Here is a 21,286-nt window from a genome sequence, read left to right as displayed (position 1 = left end):
TTCTTGCATGATTTTGAAATTAGACATTAAATATTGAACAATAAATTTCAGTCGTTTCGTCAAAAGATTTTGTTTTGATGATTGGAAATCTGAGATTTTGCATTGACTCAGTGAGAAAAGGACACTCTTCTCATGTTTTTATTTTATCAACAACTTGAGACTTTTTTTCTTGAAATGGATTCCAAATAAAAGTAACTGACAATTTATTGATAAAAAAGACATATTTGCCTATTCTGTCGTCGATGAAAAACACCAATATAAAAAGGAAGATATGACATAATTGCCAATGAGACAACTCTCCACCACAGGCACTTGTCTAAGGCAAGTGCATGTGTTCTCCACATGAGACCAAATGACACAGAAATAAACAACTATAATAGATCACCGTACGGCCTTCAACATTGAACAAAGCCCATCCCGCATAGTCCGCTTTAAAAGTCTCCGAAATGTCAAGTGCTAACAAATTTCAAACAAGAAAACTGACGGCCTAATTTATGTACAAAATATGAACGAAAAACAAATATGTACCACAGCAACAAACGAGAACCACTGAATTAATTTACAGTTTCCTGACTTGGGATAGGCACATATACATACATAATGTGGCGGCGTTAAACATGTAACTTTGACAGTGGTGTAACAGTACAACATAAGAGCGAACTATAAAAATCAGTTGAAAAAGACTTAAGCCTGACTTAACTCAGATCATGAGATACAAATAGAAATACACCTTGCTAAAACACAGAGTGTACGTGGCCTGGTACATATCTGAGAGTTTTTCCAGTTATTAACAGCTAGTTCAAAGCCAAAAACAAATAATAAACGAAATTATGCATCCTAGACTAAATAATTAATCATCATAGAATTAAAAAGACTAGAATAATTATTAATTAAATTGTACTGACATTGTATTCTTTAAATATCTTATAAACGATCTTTTAATTGAAGCTTTCCTTCCACTTTTATTGGTAAAATATCGCATACGTGTGTATTACGATTTATTTTGAAAATGCTGAAAATATATTGATTGATTGATTGTTGGTTTCTCAACGTTCAGTGGCAAATATTTCATGAATATTCAGGACGAGAACAATTTAACAATAAATACAATAGGTAGGTCTCGTAATAATTGAGGCCATCCGGGATGATGATCAGGGAAATTTTGACTGCCACAGGAAGATGAGGGTATATTGGATAGGGACATGAATTTTGCCTTGCATCAGGTAACCTACGAACCCCTCAAAGAGTTGTTGTAAGGGTTCTTAACGTACAAAGAGCGTGACTTTCTCTTAACACGAGGCATCGGACTTAATATATCTTAAATATGTATTTGTTTAGTTTCAGCTTTCGCGTATGCAGTACGCATATGTTGTACTATGTTTAAGATGAAACTCACAATTGGTTAATTTAATAGACCTTCACAGTCCTTGATTCACGGTTGTATTACAACAACTAGAAGTTTTTAACGACCTTGACTGGCTATTAAAACATCCAATTGTTGTATGAGAATTGTGAATTTAAAAGACCTTCACAGTCCTTGTTACACATTTGTATTAAAAAAGGTTTTGTATTTATGTTTATCATAATATACATTTTCAATAAGGCCGATTTTATATGTTAAAATAGCTCTTATTCTATCATGGTTTTGAAAGCCTACCCCAAAAAATTGCCAACTTATTCAATTTAAACTGTTGTATCTGTATAACAGGCGATTATTTGAAAAAAAATATGAAAATATTTTATTTTTAGCTTGTTTATGTCTGTGCAATTTCAAGGGAAATAAATCTTAATCACAAACCGTTCGTTGCAACAGTTACTACTTGCAACGGTTGTTTGAAAGCATAATCGAGTACACACAATGTCGTTTGTTATGAACGTTGCGAAATATATTGATTATATACCTTTTGTTCCTCTGTTAATACGCTTTCGAATGAGGTATAAAGTTTATCTGTAAATACGGGCTGAAGGGTCACAGCAGTCCATTCAATTATTCAAAATATCCATTTCATTATTCAAAATTGGCTATTTCCTAATTTTCACGCGTGTTTTGGCATTTAGGTCCTCCGTAACCCCTCTAATGGTTATTGCCGCACATATTGTTTATTATCAGTGTATTTCTCTATCAATAAGCTTTTTATTGGTGTATAATTTTTATCGTAATTAGGAGCTGACGGGTTGCAGCAGTCCGTTCCATTATACAAAATAAGCTATTTCTCAATGTTCACGCGTATTTCGATATTAAGTCCGTCGGTACTCCTCTTATATGCGTTGCGGAACATATTGACTATATACCTTTTGCTCCTCTCTCAATAAGCTTACGAATGAGTTATAAGGTTTATCTATTATTCGGGGCTGAAGGATAACAGCAGTCCATTCAATTATTCAAAATATCCATTTCATTATTCAAAATTGGCTATTCCTTAATTTTCACGCGTGTTTTGTCATTTAGGTCCTCCGTGACCCCTCTAATGGTCATTGCTGCACAATCAACTTGTTATATATCTTTAATCAGAGGATGAAGAATAGCAAAGGTCCAGAGAAAATAAAAAAAGACAACGTAGAGTATTTTAATTTTGATATATATATATATATATATGTTTTGGTATTCAGGTTGTCCATACATGGAATTTCTTTTAAAAATAGTTAAGAAAAAGCCATAAGTTTATATCCTCCGAAACTAAATAAATAAATGAAATTAAAGATTTACAGAGTGTTTTTTATAATAATTTGATTGATCGTTTGATAACCCTTAAATGACGAATTTAAAAATACGGAATTTAGCTACAGTGTCAGTTATTTTTATTTCACTATTCACCGCTCCAACTTGAATAATGAAACCTAAACTATTTCATCATTCATTACTTAACATTGAATAGTGAATAGTGAACTAGTTCATTATTCATTATTGAATTTTGAATAATGAATAATGGACGTACTTCAGCGCGGTAAAAATGACAAGTATCATGGATTTTTTTCTGTGCCCGTTAAAAAGACCACCTACATAATGTAGTGTTCTAGTACTTCCCAGATCTATGGACAAACCGACAGGCAGGACGGAACACTCTTAGTTAATCATATGTACATACCACCTAAAACTTCATTTTTGAGGGATTATAATATATATACATACAACCTCTAGTAACTTACCCTGTATTTCACTTTAAATGTGTCTCGTTTTATACTAATGTATAAGTGAAATAGTCGGGCAATCCATGACAGATTTTGCCAAGTAGCCTTGCCAGCTGTTCATATTAAATTGTTCATATTGTCTCGCATATGTGTGTCTTCTATGCCACATACAACTGTGACGATATTGACTTTAGCAAACAATTCTGCTCAAACCGGTGCTAGGGACTGTCTTTCAACTTTCATTGAAACGAGAATGATTTCTCTGTGTAAAAGATCTCAATGTATTTGTCAAGAGAACAGCAATAAAGACGCTGTTTCTTTACTGCAAATGTATTGTGTATATGTCTTGATTTTGATGTCGGGCAAACTTATGAAAGAAAACGGAAACACAAAAATCAGTATTTTTTTTTAATTTGTTAAGGCGCATAACCCTAGAATGGTATAAATGACGCCACCAAAATTCAAATGTGATATGCATTTTGTTGTAATACGGATTGTGTATAAGTTTCTTAACATTTTGTTGAGGCAAACTCAAGATAAAAGAACAAAAACTAATTTCTTGACGTACGGACATACACACAGACAAAGCTGGAAAAACTTAATGCCCCCTCCACTATAAGTCATATTTCATTGAATAACCCGATGTTTTCATCACTTAGTAACGATAATTGCTATCTATATCCTATTTTTTTTTATTTATATAAAGTTCCGGAAAAAATTTCCCTAACCGATATTAATCAGAGTCTTTTAAATAACTGGAAGGAATTCCGATCTATATATAGAAAATTATTGACCTGGCTACTGAGGCCCCTCATGGGGGGGGGGGGTCCTAGTAATCACATAATCACCATTTTTTTGCCAATATAATCACATAATCATTAAATATTTGCTTATCTTTAGTAATCAAATAATCATAAACTAAAAATACAGTCCTAGGTAATCAAATAATCATGAAATATTTGGCTTAATAATCAAATAATCATTAAAAAAACGGCCAAGTAATAACATAATCAAAAACCCCATGAGGGCCCTCGCTACTTAGGTTGTCATTTGTCGCTTCTGTAAAAGGAGTAAAAAACGGGGCATGTAATATCAAAATCGGGAATACGCTGGCATTTCATAATCTATCATGTATTGTTACGTAGGGACATTTGTTCTTACGAAACAGCTTATAAATGCACATCTTATACAGGGGCAGATCCAGCCATTTTAAAAAGGAGTGGGTTCCAACTATATGTCCCTATTCAAATGCATTGATCGGCCGAAAAAGGGAGGTTCCAGCCCCCGGAACCCCCTTCTGGATCCGCCACTGTTACAACATTTTGATGTCTCATATAGACTTTCCAGTTCGTTTTTCATTGTATACTAGAAAGATCTCATTTTTTTCTGAATTGGTGAACACTTTTTTAACGATAAAGAGTAATAAGGAAATGAAAATTGAATAAGGAAATACAAACTGAATAAAGAAATAGAAACCCAATAAGGAAATGGAAATCTAATATTATAACAATGAAATAAAAACCCAATAAGGAAATAGAAACCGAACAAGGAATGAAAATCGAATAAGGAAAAAGTTACCGAATAAGGAAATGAAAATTGAATTAGGAAATAGAAACCGAATTAAGGAAATGAAAATTGAATAAGGAAATAGACACCAAATAAGGAAATAGAAACCGAATAAGTAAAAAGTTACCGAATAAGGAAATGAAAATCGAATAAGGAAAAAGAAACCGAATAAGGAATGTTATTACATTGGTTGCAATGAATTACATTGATTTCCCAGTTAAATAAAAACCGATAATTTCACATGTGAAATAAACGTGGTTATTTCACTCTCTGACGTCATACAATAAGTACCGATTATCAGGTTATCTGCATGTTGATATCGTAAAATATCAGCTGCGAGACATAATATGAAGCTTTTTGTCGAGTGAGCGTAGCGAACGAGATCAACAAGCCTTCATATAATGTCAAGCAGCTGATATTTTACAATATCAATATGCAGATAATCTGATAATCGATTTATCGGGCTATATTTGCGTGTTTCGGAAGTGTTTTCTTTGTTTCACCAGCACACAAAAGATTACTTGATAAGTTCGGGTAAAAGTTATTAACGTCGTTTAAAAAACATTATGACGTCGCTGATATGTCAGGGTCAAAGTTATTAAGGCCGGGTCAACGTATTTGACGTCACAAAGACATGATACGGAATAATATTATTAATTTGTATATTTTAACAAATTTGATTCGTTTAGGGATAGTCACATGTTAAACTATATTTTCGAAGGTAGAGAGAAAACGGCGGATAGCAAAAAGCATATTGTACGGCAAAAAGCATATTGCACGGTTATTTTTAGAAAATATAAAAACCGATAAACTTTGTGACGTCATGTATTGAATTTCAGGATATTGTTAAACGATCTTAACGTTTTGAAACAGATCATATGTGTGATCGATTATTTGACGGAAAAAATCTTCAAATACTTAAGATGACAAACAAACAAACAAAAAAGCAATTGAAATAACAACTAATATTTTGTATTGTTAAGGAGACAATATGATATCTATAAAATTCCAACAAAATCAAATGACGATTTTGACACAAATATGGTCGGAAATTAATAATATAACAAATATAGCCTTTGTATGAGGTCAATACAGGATATATCGACCCAAAGAAGTATATCGACCTCGGACTTCGTTCTCAGTCAATATACTTCTTTCAGGTCAATATATCCTTGTATCGACCTCATACAAAGGCTATATTTGTATAATATTAAGAGCTGAATAGAGTGATATAGACAGTGGGACGACCGATAATAGGCGTTGTCAAGACGTCGATAACGTCGGATCAAAACAAATTGTCAATGCGTAGGAAAAAAATATAGTTCCTTACATTTCTAACATTAATTTCTTAAAAAAAAAAGCCATTAGCCAATGTAATAAAAAGTATAACTAATCACCGTATTTGAATATCAAAAATAAGACAACTTGTGACCGAACGCCGCTATGGATTAAACTCGTGCTGCGCACTCGTTTAATCCATGCGACGTTCGGTCACGCGTTGTCTTATTTATGATATACAAATACGGCGATTAGTTATACTATAAATAATCGAAAAAGGAAAATGAAAACGAATAAGGAAACGAAAAAAACTTTTTGAGTAAAAATATTTTGAGGAAAAAAATATTTTGAGGAAAAAAAAAATTGAGGAAAAAAAAATTTGAGGAAAAAAAAAATTTGAGGAAAAAAAATTTGAAGGAGAAAAAAAAATCAGTTTGGACTTGTAAAATTTTTCAAAATTTGAATATCGAAAAAGGAACACCCTGGAAACTGAATAATGAAATGAAAATCGAAAAAGGAAATAGAAACCGAAAAAGGAAATGAATATTGGAAAAGGAAAAAGAAACCGAATAAGGAAATGAAAATCGTATAAGGAAATGGAAATCGAATAAGGAAACGAAAATCCAATTAGGAAATAGAAACCGAATAAGGAAATAGAAACCGAAAAAGGAAATGAATATTGAAAAAGGAAAAAGAAACCGAATAAGGAAATGAAAATCGAATAAGGAAATGGAAATCGAATAAGGAAATGAAAATCCAATAAGGAAATAGAAACCGAATAAGGAAATAGAAACCGAAAAAGGAAATGAATATTGAAAAAGGAAGAAGAAACCGAATAGGGAAAAGAAAATTGAATAAGGAAATGAAAATCGAATAAGGAAATGGAAATCGAATAAGGATGATAATCGAAAAAGGAAAAAGAAAACGAATAAGGAAATGAAAAAATACTTTTTGAGGAAAAATATTTTGAGGAAAAAAAAATTTGAGCAAAAAAAAAATGAGGAAAAAAAAATTTTCAGGAAAAAAAATTTTCATGAAAAAAAAATTTTTGAGGAAAAAAAAAATTTGAGGAAAAAAAATTTTGAGGAAAAAAAAATTTGAAGGAAAAAAAAATTCAGTTTGGACTTGTAATATTTTTCAAAATTTGAATATCGAAAAAGGAAATGGAAACCGAATAAGGAAATGAAAATCGAAAAAGGAAATGGAAACCGAATAAGGAAATGAAAATCGAAAAAGGAAATGGAAACCGAATAAGGAAATGAAAATCGAAAAAGGAAATAGAAACCGAAAAAGGAAATGAATATTGAAAAAAGAAAAAGAAACCGAATAAGGAAAAAGAATCTGAATAAGGAAAAAGAAACCGAATAAGGAAATGGAAATTGAATAAGGAAATGAAAATCCAATAAGGAAATAGAAACCGAATAAGGAACTAGAAACCGAAAAAGGAAATGAATATTGAAAAAGGAAAAAGAAACGGAATTAGGAAATGATAATCGAATAAGGAAATGGAAATCAAATAAGGAAACGAAAATCCAATCAGGAAATAGAAACCGAATAAGGAAATAGAAACCGAAAAAGGAAATGAATATTGAAAAAGGAAAAAGAAATCGATTAAGGAAATGAAAATCGAATAAGGAAATGGAAATCGAATAAGGAAATGAAAATCCAATAAGGAAATAGAAACTGAATAAGGAAATAGAAACCAAATAAGGAAATGAATATTGAAAAAGGAAAAAGAAACCGAATAAGGAAATGAAAATTGAATAAGGAAATGGAAATCGAATAAGGAAATGAAAATCCAATAAGGAAATAGAAACCGAATAAGGAAGTAGAAACCGAAAAAGGAAATGAATATTGAAAAAGGAAGAAGAAACCGAATAAGGAAAAGAAAATCGAAAAAAAAATTTTGAGGAAAAAAAAATTTTGAGGAAAAAAAAATTGAGGAAAAAAAATTTTGAGGAAAAAAAATTTTGAGGAAAAAAAAAATGTGAGGAAAAAAAATTTTGAGGAAAAAAAAATTTTGAGGAAAAAAAATTTTGAAGGAAAAAAAAAATTCAGTTTGGACTTGTAAAATTTTCAAAATTTGAATATCGAAAAAGGAAAAAGGAAAAAGGAACCAACTTGTGTCTGGTATTTTATTATGGGTTTAATTTTTAAAAAAAATGTAGCCTTGAAAATAGTCAAATTTTCTAATTTTTCATAGGTTTAATTTGTACATTGTATCTTCTCAGTAAATCAAGATAGGGATAATCATCTTTTAGAAAATTTGCTGCATTTTTCATGAATATGTGCCAGTATAAGAAAAAGGACTCAGTTAAGAAAATTTTGTTTTTTAGCACTACCAAATGATTACTCAAATGAGGGATTGTTACTCATTTGGGGAACAGTTCCCCATTTGGTGGGTTGTCCCCAACCTGATTAAGGTTAATCATTACCTGTTAACAAAAAATGGCTGTATTTACACCACAAATTACCCTCTAAGTACAGAAATACTTGCATGTGAGCACATGGAAAAATTTTGAAGCATGGCTGATCCTGGTTATATAAAATTTTTATTTATAAAAATAAATTATTATTTATTTTACAAATAACAAACATATGTTATTACAGATTTATTAAATTTGAGGAATAAAGAGTAGACAACTCATGAAAGTGTCTGTAATAACACATGCAAGTAATTTCCTGTAATAACCCTATAGAGTTATATTCCTGACTGATCATACATTTTGTAGATACATAAAGATACGCTTGGGTTTAAATAAATAGTGGTAAACGCTTTGAATAAATATAGTAATTGACGAATGCGCTTTTGGCATACCAATTCCCACTTCAGGAGTTAACCTGATACGAACCAATAAACCATGTTACAAAAACACACCATCAATTTTAAATATTTCCATGTGTTCAAATGAATTTCAAGAATTTATACCATAAGCATAAGTTTATCAAATTTTAATATCCCTAATGTTAATAGTTTTGCTAAAAGTAGGGAGAACCAACTCAAGGTGGATGGACTCTATATCGGCAAAGGAACTCTGAAGGAGGGTCTCTGAACGAACAGCCCTAGGGCTAGGGTGACCAAAAATTCAGTGCGATTAAATCAGGACAACGGACCCAGGGCGAACACGAACCCTGTTCTTATTAGTGATGATGAGATTCATTGTTTGTTATATATGCCAATGACTTGGTACTATTGTCAAGTAGTCCAGAAGGACTACAATGTAGTCTTGACACTCTAGCTCAGTTCTGTACAGATTAATGGAAGCTGGAAGTAAATTCTACAAAATCAAAAGTCCTAATATTTAATTCTAACAGCAAATCATTTCTTTTTTACTATCAACAAATATTGTATTGATGTAAAAATGTAACTTTAAAATGCAATGGTAAATTTAACCTTGCCTCCAATTTATTGATGGAAAAGGCTAGAAAAGCTCTATTCAAAATAAAGAAATCTCTTAGTCTTAACAATTCATGTAGACTTTTAGAAAAACTTTTTGATACAATGGTACTTCTAATTTTATTATATGGAAGTGAAGTTTGGGGTATTGAACATGTTGAATCAATTCAAAAAATACTGAGAATGAACCATATGAAAAGTTTCATATAAAATTTATGAAAGAAATTCTTGGGGTTCACAGTAAAACTTCCAACCATGCATGTCGCCGTGAGCTTGGTAGACTCCCCCTAAAAGCTAAAATTTTGTTGTCTTCCATGAAATTTTTAGATCATTTAATCTCATCTAACAAGATTTTAGCTCATGACATATTTATTCAAACAAGAGAAAATAACCTATGGACAAGTAATATGAAGAAATGTATCCAAAATCTGGGTTTCTCGTATTTAACATCTTTTAATGTACATCAGTACATGTACCTATTAAACCTATGCTTACTCAAATAAAACAACGAATTCATGACCGAATTTTAGAAGAACAGAATTCATATATTACAGAAACATCAAAATTATCGTTTTTTCTACATTTTTGTTTTTCAAATAAACGTGCACACTATGTTGACCAATTGAATATGTTGAAAGATAGGGCACCTTTGGCAAAACTAAGGCTTAGTGCACACAATCTTGAAATTGAAAGAGGCAGATATATGCAAGTTAACAGAGAAGAAAGGTTGTGCAAATTATGTCATGATAAAAATAAAGAAGACGAAAAACATCTTATCTTACACTGCACAAAATATGAATCACAAAGAAATGTTCTAGCTTTATATCAAAATTGTCCAATTTTAAAAATCATGACAAAAATCCAAAAATGACAAAAATGACTGAGGATCAATCTACTTCTTAATAGCAAGTGTAGAAAAACACTTAGAATAATATCATCTTTTATTAATCAATCATTTGAATTAAGGAAAAATTTCCTTATAAATGAGTAATTTGAACAATTTGAAGCTATAACATACAATATACTTATGTTAGTAGCCTATTCTAAATTAACCTATATATATATTGATATATTTATAACTGCACATTTCATTGTTTGAAATTATATGCCTATTAATATTCTATGTAGTATTGTTAATACACCTTATCGGTAATCCCAGCTGACCCAGCTGTTTGAACTTTTGACGTCAACAACAATCACTTTTCCATTGTGGCGTCAGATATTTTGTTTTATGACATCAACATTTTACGGGAACCTGTGTGATATTCAGCAATGGCGGACAAATAGTGATAAGGTGTATTGCAGCATCATTACTATTTGTATACTAGTAGTATGGGCCCTTGCGCTTTCGGGTCGATCCGGCATTACGAGTGGCATTACCTTAGTTCACAATCATCAGACAATTCTTGAATAAATAAACCAATAGACTAATGATTTGATTAAACAAGTCATTATGATGAGTTAAATTTTATAGGTTTCATTGGACTGTAAATATTTATTTAGCTATTCTGTGTGTAAACTAAATAAAATAAAATTCGCCATGACATTCAAAGTTATCATGGGAAAAAAACCTTCATATTTTAAAATATGTTGAAGCTGCTATACAAACAGACACAATAACACTCAGTTTCGTATCAATTTAGAATAGTTCTTTAACTGGTACTCCAATACTTCACTTACCTGTCTGACACTTTTTTGCAATTTCCATTTAAATACTGTTAAAATTTGTCACAAATTCCTCCAAAATCAATATAGTTTATTCATATTTTATTATAGGGCCGGATCGACGTGGGACGGATCAACCTTGGCCGGATCGACTTGGGGCCGGAACAACCGGATACCGGCCGTTGCCAATTATTGTAATTGAGTTTGTGCCAATAAAATATTTGTATTTGTAATCAGGGCGAATTCAATATCGGCACCTAGGCAGTAACAAAAATGAACAATATATCTATCATAAAAAAATGACAGCCTTAAATAAATAAAGATAATCTTGTCAGTGACAGTAAAGGGAAAGCCGAACTCCTACTAGAACAATTCAAGTCCGTATTTACAATAACATCAGACACTAAACCTACCAACAACAAGAATACGAGCTAAAATCAATATAACACCATTAACGATCGACCAAAAGGGACTGGAAAAACTACTTAAAAACACCAACCCAAATAAAGCCTCTGGACCAGACAACATCCCAAACCGTATACTCAAGGAATGTGCTGAACAACTCGCACCCATCCTACAAATCATAATGCAATGCTCGCTAGACACAGGTGAACTACCAAAAGACTGGAGAGACGCAAACATATCCAGTATCTTCAAAAAAGGAGACAAACACCTGGCAGAAAACTACAGACCTGTATCCCTAACATCTGTCATCAGCAAAATTCTAGAACATATCGTATGCAGGCATATCCTAAAACATCTGGAAAAAAACAAAATCCTAACCAACTTAAACCACGGCTTCAGGTCAGGATACTCATGTGAAACCCAACTCAAAACCACCATCAACGACTTCCTACAAGAACATGACAAGGGACATCAAATCGACGTAGGCATATTAGATTTTTCAAAAGCTTTCGACACAGTTCCACACAACAATTATTACATAAATTAGATCAGTATGGAATTAAAGGAAATACACACAAATGGCTTAAGAACTTCCTAACTGCAAGATCAATGAGAACCATCGTGGAAGGCGAATCATCTGGCGAAACAACAGTTGACTCTGGGGTCCCCCCAGGGCACAGTCTTAGGACCAATCCTATTCCTGTGCCATATCAATGACCTACCAGACAGTGTAACATCATCAGTAAGACTATTTGCTGACGACTGTTTATTATACAGAACAATTAAAAATAGCCAAGACCAACAAAAGCTACAAACAGATTTGGAACAATTAGAAATCTGGGCCGACAAATGGGGAATGCGTTTCAACGCCAAAAAGTGCTATGTTCTATCCATAAACAAAAAAGCAGACAAATTCTACACGCTTAATAAACACATCCTACAAGAAGTACAAGTGAACCCCTACTTAGGACTCCAAATCTCAAACGATCTGAAATGGAGCTTCCACATAAATAACATCAGCAAGAAAGCCAACGCCACCTTGGGCTTTCTTCGTAGGAAATTGTTGGAACGTACCAGAAGCATGTAGGAAAGTAGCATATATATCCCTAGTAAGATCAACAATGGAATATGGCGCAACAATCTGGAACCCATACATGAAAGGGGATATTGACAAACTAGAACGTATCCAAAACAGAAGCTTACGATTCATCAAGAAAAACTACAGGAGTCGAGAAACAGGGTCCATAACTAATAGATGAGACGCCAACTTGAAATGGAGACACTAGAGGAAAGAAGACACAGCCTCCGTCTTATCCTGATTTACAAGGTGGTTGAGGGTCTGGTGCCGGCTCTACCAGCCGACAATTTTGTCATAACCATCAACGACATTGCATCAAAATTGAAAAGCAGCAGCCAAGTAGACATCATCCTGCTAGCTATATAGACTTTGTAAAAGCATTTGACAAGGTACCACATCACCGCCTCCTACACAAGCTGGAATACTATGGCGTCAACCCCAAAACCAATAAATGGATTCGCTCCTTCCTACATAACAGAAAGCAGAGCGTGATATTAGAGGGTGCTATCTCCTCACAAGTACCAGTACTCTCTGGTGTACCCCAAGGCACAGTCCTTGGTCCATTACTGTTCCTGGCCTACATAAACGACATGCCAGAAACAGCATCTACATCAGAGACCAAATTGTTCGCGGATGACAGCCTACTCTTTCGTACCATCACCAACCAAGCTGACAGTGAACTACTTCAAAAGGACTTAACAGCATTGGAAGACTGGGAAAACAAATGGCAGATGAGTTTCAATGCCAAAAAATGCCTTGTCATCAGAATATCCCCAAAAAATAGACCAGTGATACAAACATCGTACCAGCTACACGGTCATACTCTAGACACAGAGGAAGCAAGTAAATATCTTGGAGTAACCATCAGCAACAACCTAACATGGGATAAACACATAGACAACACAGTAGGCAAAGGAAACAGAACGTTGGGATTTATACGTAGAAACCTCAAAGGCTGTACAAAACCTGTAAAGGCAGCTGCGTATGTATCCATGGTAAGACCTGCAGTGGAATACGCAAGCACAATATGGGACCCAACCGCCCAAAATAAAATCAAGGCAATTGAACAGGTCCAGAAAAGAGCTGCACGATTTGTGAATAACAACTACACAGACCGAACACCTGGCTGTGTCACAAATATGGTTAAAAATCTTAAATGGGAAAGTCTCGAAGAACGGAGGAAAACAAATAGATTATGCATGCTATTTAAGATCCAGCATGATCTTATAGATATAGACCGTCACCAATATCTGACACCGAATGATAACCGGACCAGAGGTAAAAACCGCTTCTTCCAAGAAAGAACAAGTACAGACACTTACGGCCAATCTTTCTTCCCGAGGACAATCAGGGACTGGAACAACCTACCAACACCGTTGAGGGATTCAGAGCTGCCCTGAAGGCATGCTCTGAAAGGAAGTAGGAAAACCCAGTTGTACATAATTTTAATTGTATATTTTTGCGAACGTTTTAAATTATTTGTAAATAGCCAAGAGAAAGCTTTCTGTGTTGCCCGACACTGCGTAAAGTTTTCGCGCGGAACCATGAACATTCAATATTGAATCTGGTTCCTTACCTGGAAGAAGAAGAAGAAGAAGACCTAAACGAACAATAAAAGCCAAAACTTATTCAAACTGTGAAACTGACAATATTATCGAACGTCAAGTTATCAATAACACCAAAGGACTTAAAGTACCAAATACCAACAAACCACAGTACAAACATTCATTTTTTGTTGAAACAACTATTTACTGGAACCAACTACCAGATAAAGTTGTGCATGCAGGTTCTGTAGAGGCATTTAAGACCGCTCTACAAGAACACCGCCCATAACATCGGCGCTCTTCTCCACCGTGTATAAAAGCCTAAACAGGATTCTACACGTACCACTACAGATACAGATACAGATATCCTAAGGCAGCAACCATTTGATTTTCTGGGGGGGCTATGGTTTTTTTTGGAAAAAAAAGTTTGTTTCCAGATTTTGGAGAAAAAAATAATTTGTTTTTGATTCTGAGAAAAAAAAAATGTTTGTTTCACCCTCAGCTGCCACTATATGTAATGCTAAAATTGAAAGAAAAAAAAATCGTTTTCGACTAGTCGCGAAACGCAGGCGAAAAAAAAATTTTTTCCAGAAAAAAAAAACCATAGCCCCCCCCAGAAAATCAAATGGTTGCTGCCTAATGACTTTTATGTCACGAATCTCACATAAATTTAATGTTTATCAATTACGATAAATTGGTCAATCTGATCATAGTATCTAAATATTTTTAAATCTAATTGTGTGTTTAGTAAGTTATGCTTACATATAATTTGATAAATTCATGATAGTTTACAATAAATTAGAGAGACTGGATTTTTGTTCATACGCCTCCATTTTGCTTGAGGTCAAGGGTCAATCCAACGGTGAGTAATAACCGAAACAAACTCGAATTTTATTCCGTGTCTAGAAAGATTGTAAGACCCTTAACGATTGGAGGAAATAAATCTCAACAACCAACCATAAAGGAGCTATTATAGACAAATACACTACCACGTCAACATGGTCGACAGCTGATGTTCGCTGAGAACTTCAAATACAGTTTGCACCTCACATCTTAAGAGAAGGTGTAAAGGTTAAGAAAAAAGACAATTCAAATATGGTACAAAAACTCTTTTATGGAAAGACGGAAAACATAAATTGATCTCAGGTGTAAACTATTGCCAATAGTACAGTAGAAATTTAATTTCTAGTCAAAATTTATCGACACCCGGTTAAATCGGCACCGGGTATAGTCAAATCGACACCAATTTAGTCATTTCGGCACTCATGATAAATGTCTTAAATATGGACTAATTAACAATTGTTGGGGGTTTCTATATATATTTCCCCCCGTTAACAATTACCCCTAACCCCTGTATGGTGATTATACCTGTATAGAGGGATAATCCTTCTATAGAGGGGTATTTTTGTTTGCACTGGATTTAAAGCAAATTAGGTCAGAATTGCATTGTCTAGTTATATTGGCTATAATCTCTAGCATTATATGTGCATCAACATATGCACTTTGCTAAAAAATGGGATAACCAGTTTTCTGCTAAAGTGACAAAACTTGCAACCTATTGTATACCTATCTGAACACTTGATCAACAACCAAAGGAATAGTTGACCTTTAAATTTCATGTTAAATCTAACAATAGAAATTCTGTTCAGTGAGGCATAAGTGAGTAGAATTTACCTGATCATCACACCTTTCAATCATGGTGAACAATAGATTTTATATTTAGTCAGATAAGCAGCAAACTGGGCATGTTCATATTAAATTAAGTACATCAATTGGTGCATCAACTGTTCCAGGTTACTGCCATAATAAGTAGAAAATGCCATTCTGCCCTATTTTGATTTAAATCCAGTCTAAACAAAAATACCCCTATAATTTTATCCTTCTATAGAAGGACTATCCCTCTATACAGGTATAATTGTAAGCCAAAAAAGTGTCCCATGAAATTGTGTCCTCTAGAACATTATTTCACAGTTCATCTGTGAAATTTTGTTCATGGGACAGAATATCACATTTGTTAACTATAAAATCGTGTCCCCCTAAGTGAAAAATTGTCCCTAGTACTTGCACATAATTTCATGGATGTTTTATAAAAATATGTCACAAAAGACAATACTTCATAGTGTAGCTATTTTTTTCTGTCCCTAAAGAAGGGAAATAATTTAGCAATCATTGAAATGTTTTAATCAATTAGTTAACATGGTTAAATCATAATTGAAATTTAAATAAAGACAACACAGATGTAAACAAAAATGGAAAGTGGTGAATATAAACAGCTATATGACTTTCTGTGTGATGATCAATACCCTCCAGAGTTTGAAAATAATGATAGAAGATCATTTAGAAGGAAGGTAAAGCAGTTTCAAATTAAAAGCAATGAAATGTATTATATACATGTTGACAAAAAAAACACAAGAGAAAACATTAAAACTTGTAATTCAAAGATGTTAAAACAGTTCATACTCATAGATTCCTGTTGTTTATTTAAAAACAAAAGTCAATTTAGTCTTATTATTTTTTGTTAAATATTTTTTTTGGTATTGGACAATATAAAAAAGATGTGGTATGATTGCCAATGAAACAACTATCCACAAAAGACCAAAATGACACAAACATTTAAAACAACTATAGGTCAGGCAAGACTTTTATGCAATATGGACATGATTTCATTATGAAAAAATGTCCAACGAAGGTCACAATAGAATCTCTTGTCAAGGGACACTTTTACATAGAAGGGGACAATATTTTTATAATAAAATTATGTCCCGGACCAAATTTCATAGGTTATATCTGTGAAATTTTGTCCATGGGACATCATTTCATGGGGGACACTATTTAATCCTACATAATCACCCTATAGAGGGTTTGTTCCCAACCTGTTGAATCACATCAATGAAATCTTTCTGACTGCAATCTGATATACATGTAAGTTTAGAGGTTTAGCATAAGACATTTTAGCTTTACAAACATCAGCTCTGAAGAGCTTTGAAAACCGACAGAACAACCAGTGAAATGAAACATACATATGAAGTTATGAACATGCAATGAACAATAAATTAAACATATAAAGCAAGAGTTCATATCAGTTGAGTTGAGCATGAGTTGATCTTAATCTAAACATAATTTATTGTTTTCTAATATAAATGTCAATGAAAGGTTTATACTTTATATAAAGAGTATATATTTATATATGATTTAGAGAAACAGGGGTGACTTGGGTTATGCTGTACAATACAATACTTATAAATATGTGTATGAATTTGCATATGATGTATCCAAAGCTTTTATTCAGATTTATGTATTAACTTTATTATGTTTTATTTTGTAGTCTGCACTGTTCAACTTTCAAAGTCTCCTTACAGTAGTATTACTTCTTATCTGTACCTGTGCATACATAAGATCAATAGCACCAAGAATATTGGACAAAAATAAAACTGGGTAAGTCAACAAGTTGTACTTTCTTTGCAAAACAGAAATAGACAGGGATAATATCTACATGTCACATGCATGTAGAGATAACATATGTCTTAAAATTGTGATCAAAATATACACCAAATTCTTTCTATTTAAATGAATTAATGTTCTGATGCTTAACTTAATGCAATTTTCTTTTAAAGATATCATATCCATTGTGATAAAGTTTCATTTATAATTTGTGGCTACAAATTAAATGTATTGAATTGGTAACTGATCTAGTTCAATGAGTAATCTTAAAAATTGAACTTATCTTCCTTTGCCCACAATTGTAGTTGAATCAGCTAAAACCAATTCTTTGTACACTGCAATGTTTATAATTAGTTTTACTTCCCACTGATAAATTGAAGCAATCTTTACCTTCAGCATGTTAAGTGCTTACAAGCACTTTGATTTTTATTTGTAGATAATCAAACCTCTTCACTATCGAAATTTTGTGCATATGAATTGCATGTACATGTACACTTGTATACATGTACTGTGACTTTGTTGTACAGTTTGTGTCTGAATTTATAATATTCATCAAATTTTCAAAAAAAAATCTGTGTCATGAAGACAACTTAGCGCCGGAACTGTAGCTCTTGTGACCTTCTGCTATTTTTAAAATTATTTGCAGACCATATATATATCAAAGTATCCCATATTATTCTTGCGACAATTTCAATATGCACTGTAATAATTAAGGGTGTATAGTGTGCAGCTGTTTATTTTTTTCATGTGGTACATGCAATAGCTACAGTGTGAAAGTTCGTTTTTATGAATTTTTTTTATTTCAGAGTTTTAGGTATCTTTTGGAAATGTGCAAGAATAGGTAAGAACTTCTGTATATTAACTAGTCAAATTAAACCCCTTTTTTCATATTAAAAGGTGGAATTAAAGGTTTAAAAGTTGTAATATGGCACTTAGCTCAGAGTTTTACTGTATCATTTTAATATTTTGTATTTGACACTGGTTTTGTTGTAAGTTTATTTGAAAAAAGGGGTGAAAGATACCAAACAGAGAATCTCAAAAGTTTAAGACTTTGATAGACCTACGAAATCATGGAAAAATGAAATACATGTATGAGGAATAGACAATAAAAGTGTACTTATAAAAAATAAAAACTGAACAACACTAATCCAACCAAAATCTAGTATAATTGCTCCAGAAGAGTGAGCTTATCCACATGTGGTACCTGTTGTGTTGATGAGCTCATTGTTAGTACAATTTGGAAATGCAAATTAAAAAAACCTGTATTAAAAAAAAAATTAAAACAGAAACCAAATATGTAAGTCACTAGATCCATAATGAATATTCTAAATTTTTGAAGACCTTGCGCAAATACATTTGTACTTAACATCTTTGCACAATTAGTTCTTTGTTGATTTAATAAGATGTAAGACCTTTGGTTTTTGCACTATAACTTTAGTATAAGTAAATAGAAATCTATGAAATTTAAACACATGATTTATGACCATAAAAGGAAGGTTGGGATTGATGTTAGGAGTGTTGGTCCCAACAGTTTAGGAATTAGGGGCCAAAAGGGTCCAAAATTAAACTTTGTTTGAGTTCTGTCAGACATCAAAAAATGAATTATTGGGGTTCTTCGATATGCCAAATGGACCATGTATTTAGATTCTTAATATTTGGTCCTGTTTTCAAATTGTTCTACATCAAGGTCCAAAGGGTCAAAAATTAAAGTTAGTTTGATTTTAACAAAAATTGAATTCTTGGGGTTCTTTGATATGCTGAATCTGAACATGTACTTAGATTTTTATACGACAGCAAAAATTTTGAGGAGATTGAAGATGTTACTGTAAAGGAGAGGATTATAAAAATGGCCCATTTATGGGCATTATGTTTTCTGAACTGTGCGTCCGTCTGTCTGTCCATCCGTCCGCCTGTCTGTCCGTCTGTCACGCATCAGGTTAAAGTTTTGGTTGAGGTAGTTTTTGAAAAGATTGGAACTTTCTTAAGGCACTGGCCTCCCTTACAACATGACAGGTTAGCTACAAAATGTTTTCACACTGAAATATAGTTCCCTATAGGTCTCATGTATGTGCACATAATACAGATATATAAACTGTGAAAAAAATAGGTATATTTTTTTAGCAGGTTGTTCAAGAATGTATGTCATTAAGGAGTTGATGTGTACTTGATGTAATCATTTTGATTAAGTAATTGAGTACAATACTAGTATGATTGACAACTGTCACCAAACAATCAGAGACAAGGTGGACCTTTAATTACAATGACCCACCTCCTAAACTACCAATCAAATTGATCACATTACTTATCAACCTCAGTCTTGCATAACTATACAGGCCCTTCAATATGCATCTCAATACACAAATATTTGACCTCATGATTGAATACACAAATGTATATATTAGATGTTTGATATATAAGGATGAACGATTTATTTATGATTAATTTCTCTTTTTCAGGTGAAAGATTAAGTCCGTATGTTGCCTTGTGTTGTGTAGGAATGGCTGTCAGTATTTTGTTTTTAAGCTGAATACAGTATATACATGCAATATAACATTTTATCATAAGAGGAAGCGTAACACAGTTATTACTGGTTAATAAAATCACCAAATCAAGTTAATGTATTTATTATTAAACTGTACATATGTCACTTTACATTTCATTGTATAGAAATAAAACCATTTTAGGATTTTACATTTTTTTCTTTTTCTGTAACAACAAAAAATATCAGATTCTTGATTAGTTTGATCTCATCTCTGCAAGTGATACATGTAGTCCAATCTTCAGGACAGCATTTTTTCCATCGTTTTATACTAGGAGCAACAGAATAATATAATCTACATGCAGGAATGTGAAAAACACAACATTTAAATAATTCCAACATATTGTGTCTGTAGAAAGGAAAGTTTCATAAAATTGAGAATGGAAATGGGGAATGTGTCAAAGAGACAAAAACCCGACCACAGAGCAGACAGCAGCAGAAGGTCACCAACAGGTTATGCCCATTTACAAATGGAAAAATTGCTGAATTTTTGGTTTCCGTTCTCTTAACAAGTCTGTAGCTTACCTCAACTAAACATTAATAATGTTTTTCACAATGCCTTTTATAACAATACACATATCAGTCAGGGGACTTACTGAAATAAGTGATTTTTAAATCACTTATTTGAGTAGCAAATTCGAGGTTTTGTCACTAATTGGGATTTTGTAGTTTTTTCAAAATTTTAAACACATAGGTTTAAATAACATCTTTTAATTAGTAAAATTAAAAAATATGAACTTTTTGCTTCTTTTAAGTAGCAAGGTTTATGCCTTTGATGCTATCATTTACCTGAAATTTTATTTTAGTTGAAAAAATGCTATAATAATGGCTTTACATAATGAACTGATACTTTCTTAAAAGATTTTTCACAGCAGTGGGAGTATTTTTCCTGTGAAGTTCAAGGTTTCATCTTTCAGATTATGTAATAAAATTCTACTGTTCGCGATAAAAATTTCACTGTTCGGGGGTGTTGAAATTAGTGAGGGTTATTAAAAGAATGATACTTAAAGAAGTGATTTTTGGGAAGGAAATTGAGGTCTGATACTTAAACAAGTGATTTTTATGTCATTATCCTAGATTCAGTACAAGGTCATCACCTGAAATGACCTGGTCATCCTAGACAACACAGATGTTGGTTCTGATAAGTTTAGAAACATAATTAGTCCCTGGATCATTAGTATTCTATATTTAAAGCTACTCTAATATTAAATCACTTCTTCTAGTGATTAATTTGTACTACTTAA

General features: G+C 32.6%; 2 protein-coding genes across 2 annotated transcripts in view; one reads left to right on the top strand and one right to left on the bottom strand.

The window, feature by feature from the left end:
* Positions 1-14,913, bottom strand: part of LOC143082087 (tetraspanin-9-like) — a 38,285-nt gene extending 23,372 nt beyond the window's left edge. Inside the window, exon 1 of the mRNA XM_076257633.1 lies at positions 14,825-14,913. The gene's annotated coding sequence lies outside the window, so the exon portion shown is untranslated. The remainder of the gene's footprint in view (positions 1-14,824) is intronic.
* Positions 14,914-15,021: 108 nt separating this feature from the next.
* LOC143082088 (protein kish-A) lies at positions 15,022-20,194 on the top strand. The gene is made up of 4 exons (XM_076257634.1): positions 15,022-15,160; positions 17,388-17,497; positions 18,310-18,344; positions 19,960-20,194. The coding sequence occupies exons 1-4, from the start codon at positions 15,158-15,160 to the stop codon at positions 20,028-20,030; spliced, it is 219 nt and encodes a 72-aa protein (XP_076113749.1). The 5' UTR covers positions 15,022-15,157; the 3' UTR covers positions 20,031-20,194.
* Positions 20,195-21,286: the final 1,092 nt, after the last annotated feature.

Source organism: Mytilus galloprovincialis, chromosome 7 (assembly GCF_965363235.1).
Source record: "Mytilus galloprovincialis chromosome 7, xbMytGall1.hap1.1, whole genome shotgun sequence".
Lineage (NCBI taxonomy): Eukaryota > Metazoa > Mollusca > Bivalvia > Mytilida > Mytilidae > Mytilus > Mytilus galloprovincialis.
The sequence above is the reverse complement of the archived record's forward strand: the minus strand, read 5'-3'. Positions and strand labels throughout refer to the sequence as shown.

What these genes read in the sequence shown, in the direction of transcription:
- LOC143082088 (XM_076257634.1), top strand. An exon ending in TTGGACAAAAATAAAACTGG is followed by an intron (nt 17,498 to 18,309) that starts GTAAGTCAACAA and finishes TTTTTATTTCAG; the next exon opens with AGTTTTAGGTATCTTTTGGA. An exon ending in TTGGAAATGTGCAAGAATAG is followed by an intron (nt 18,345 to 19,959) that starts GTAAGAACTTCT and finishes TCTCTTTTTCAG; the next exon opens with GTGAAAGATTAAGTCCGTAT.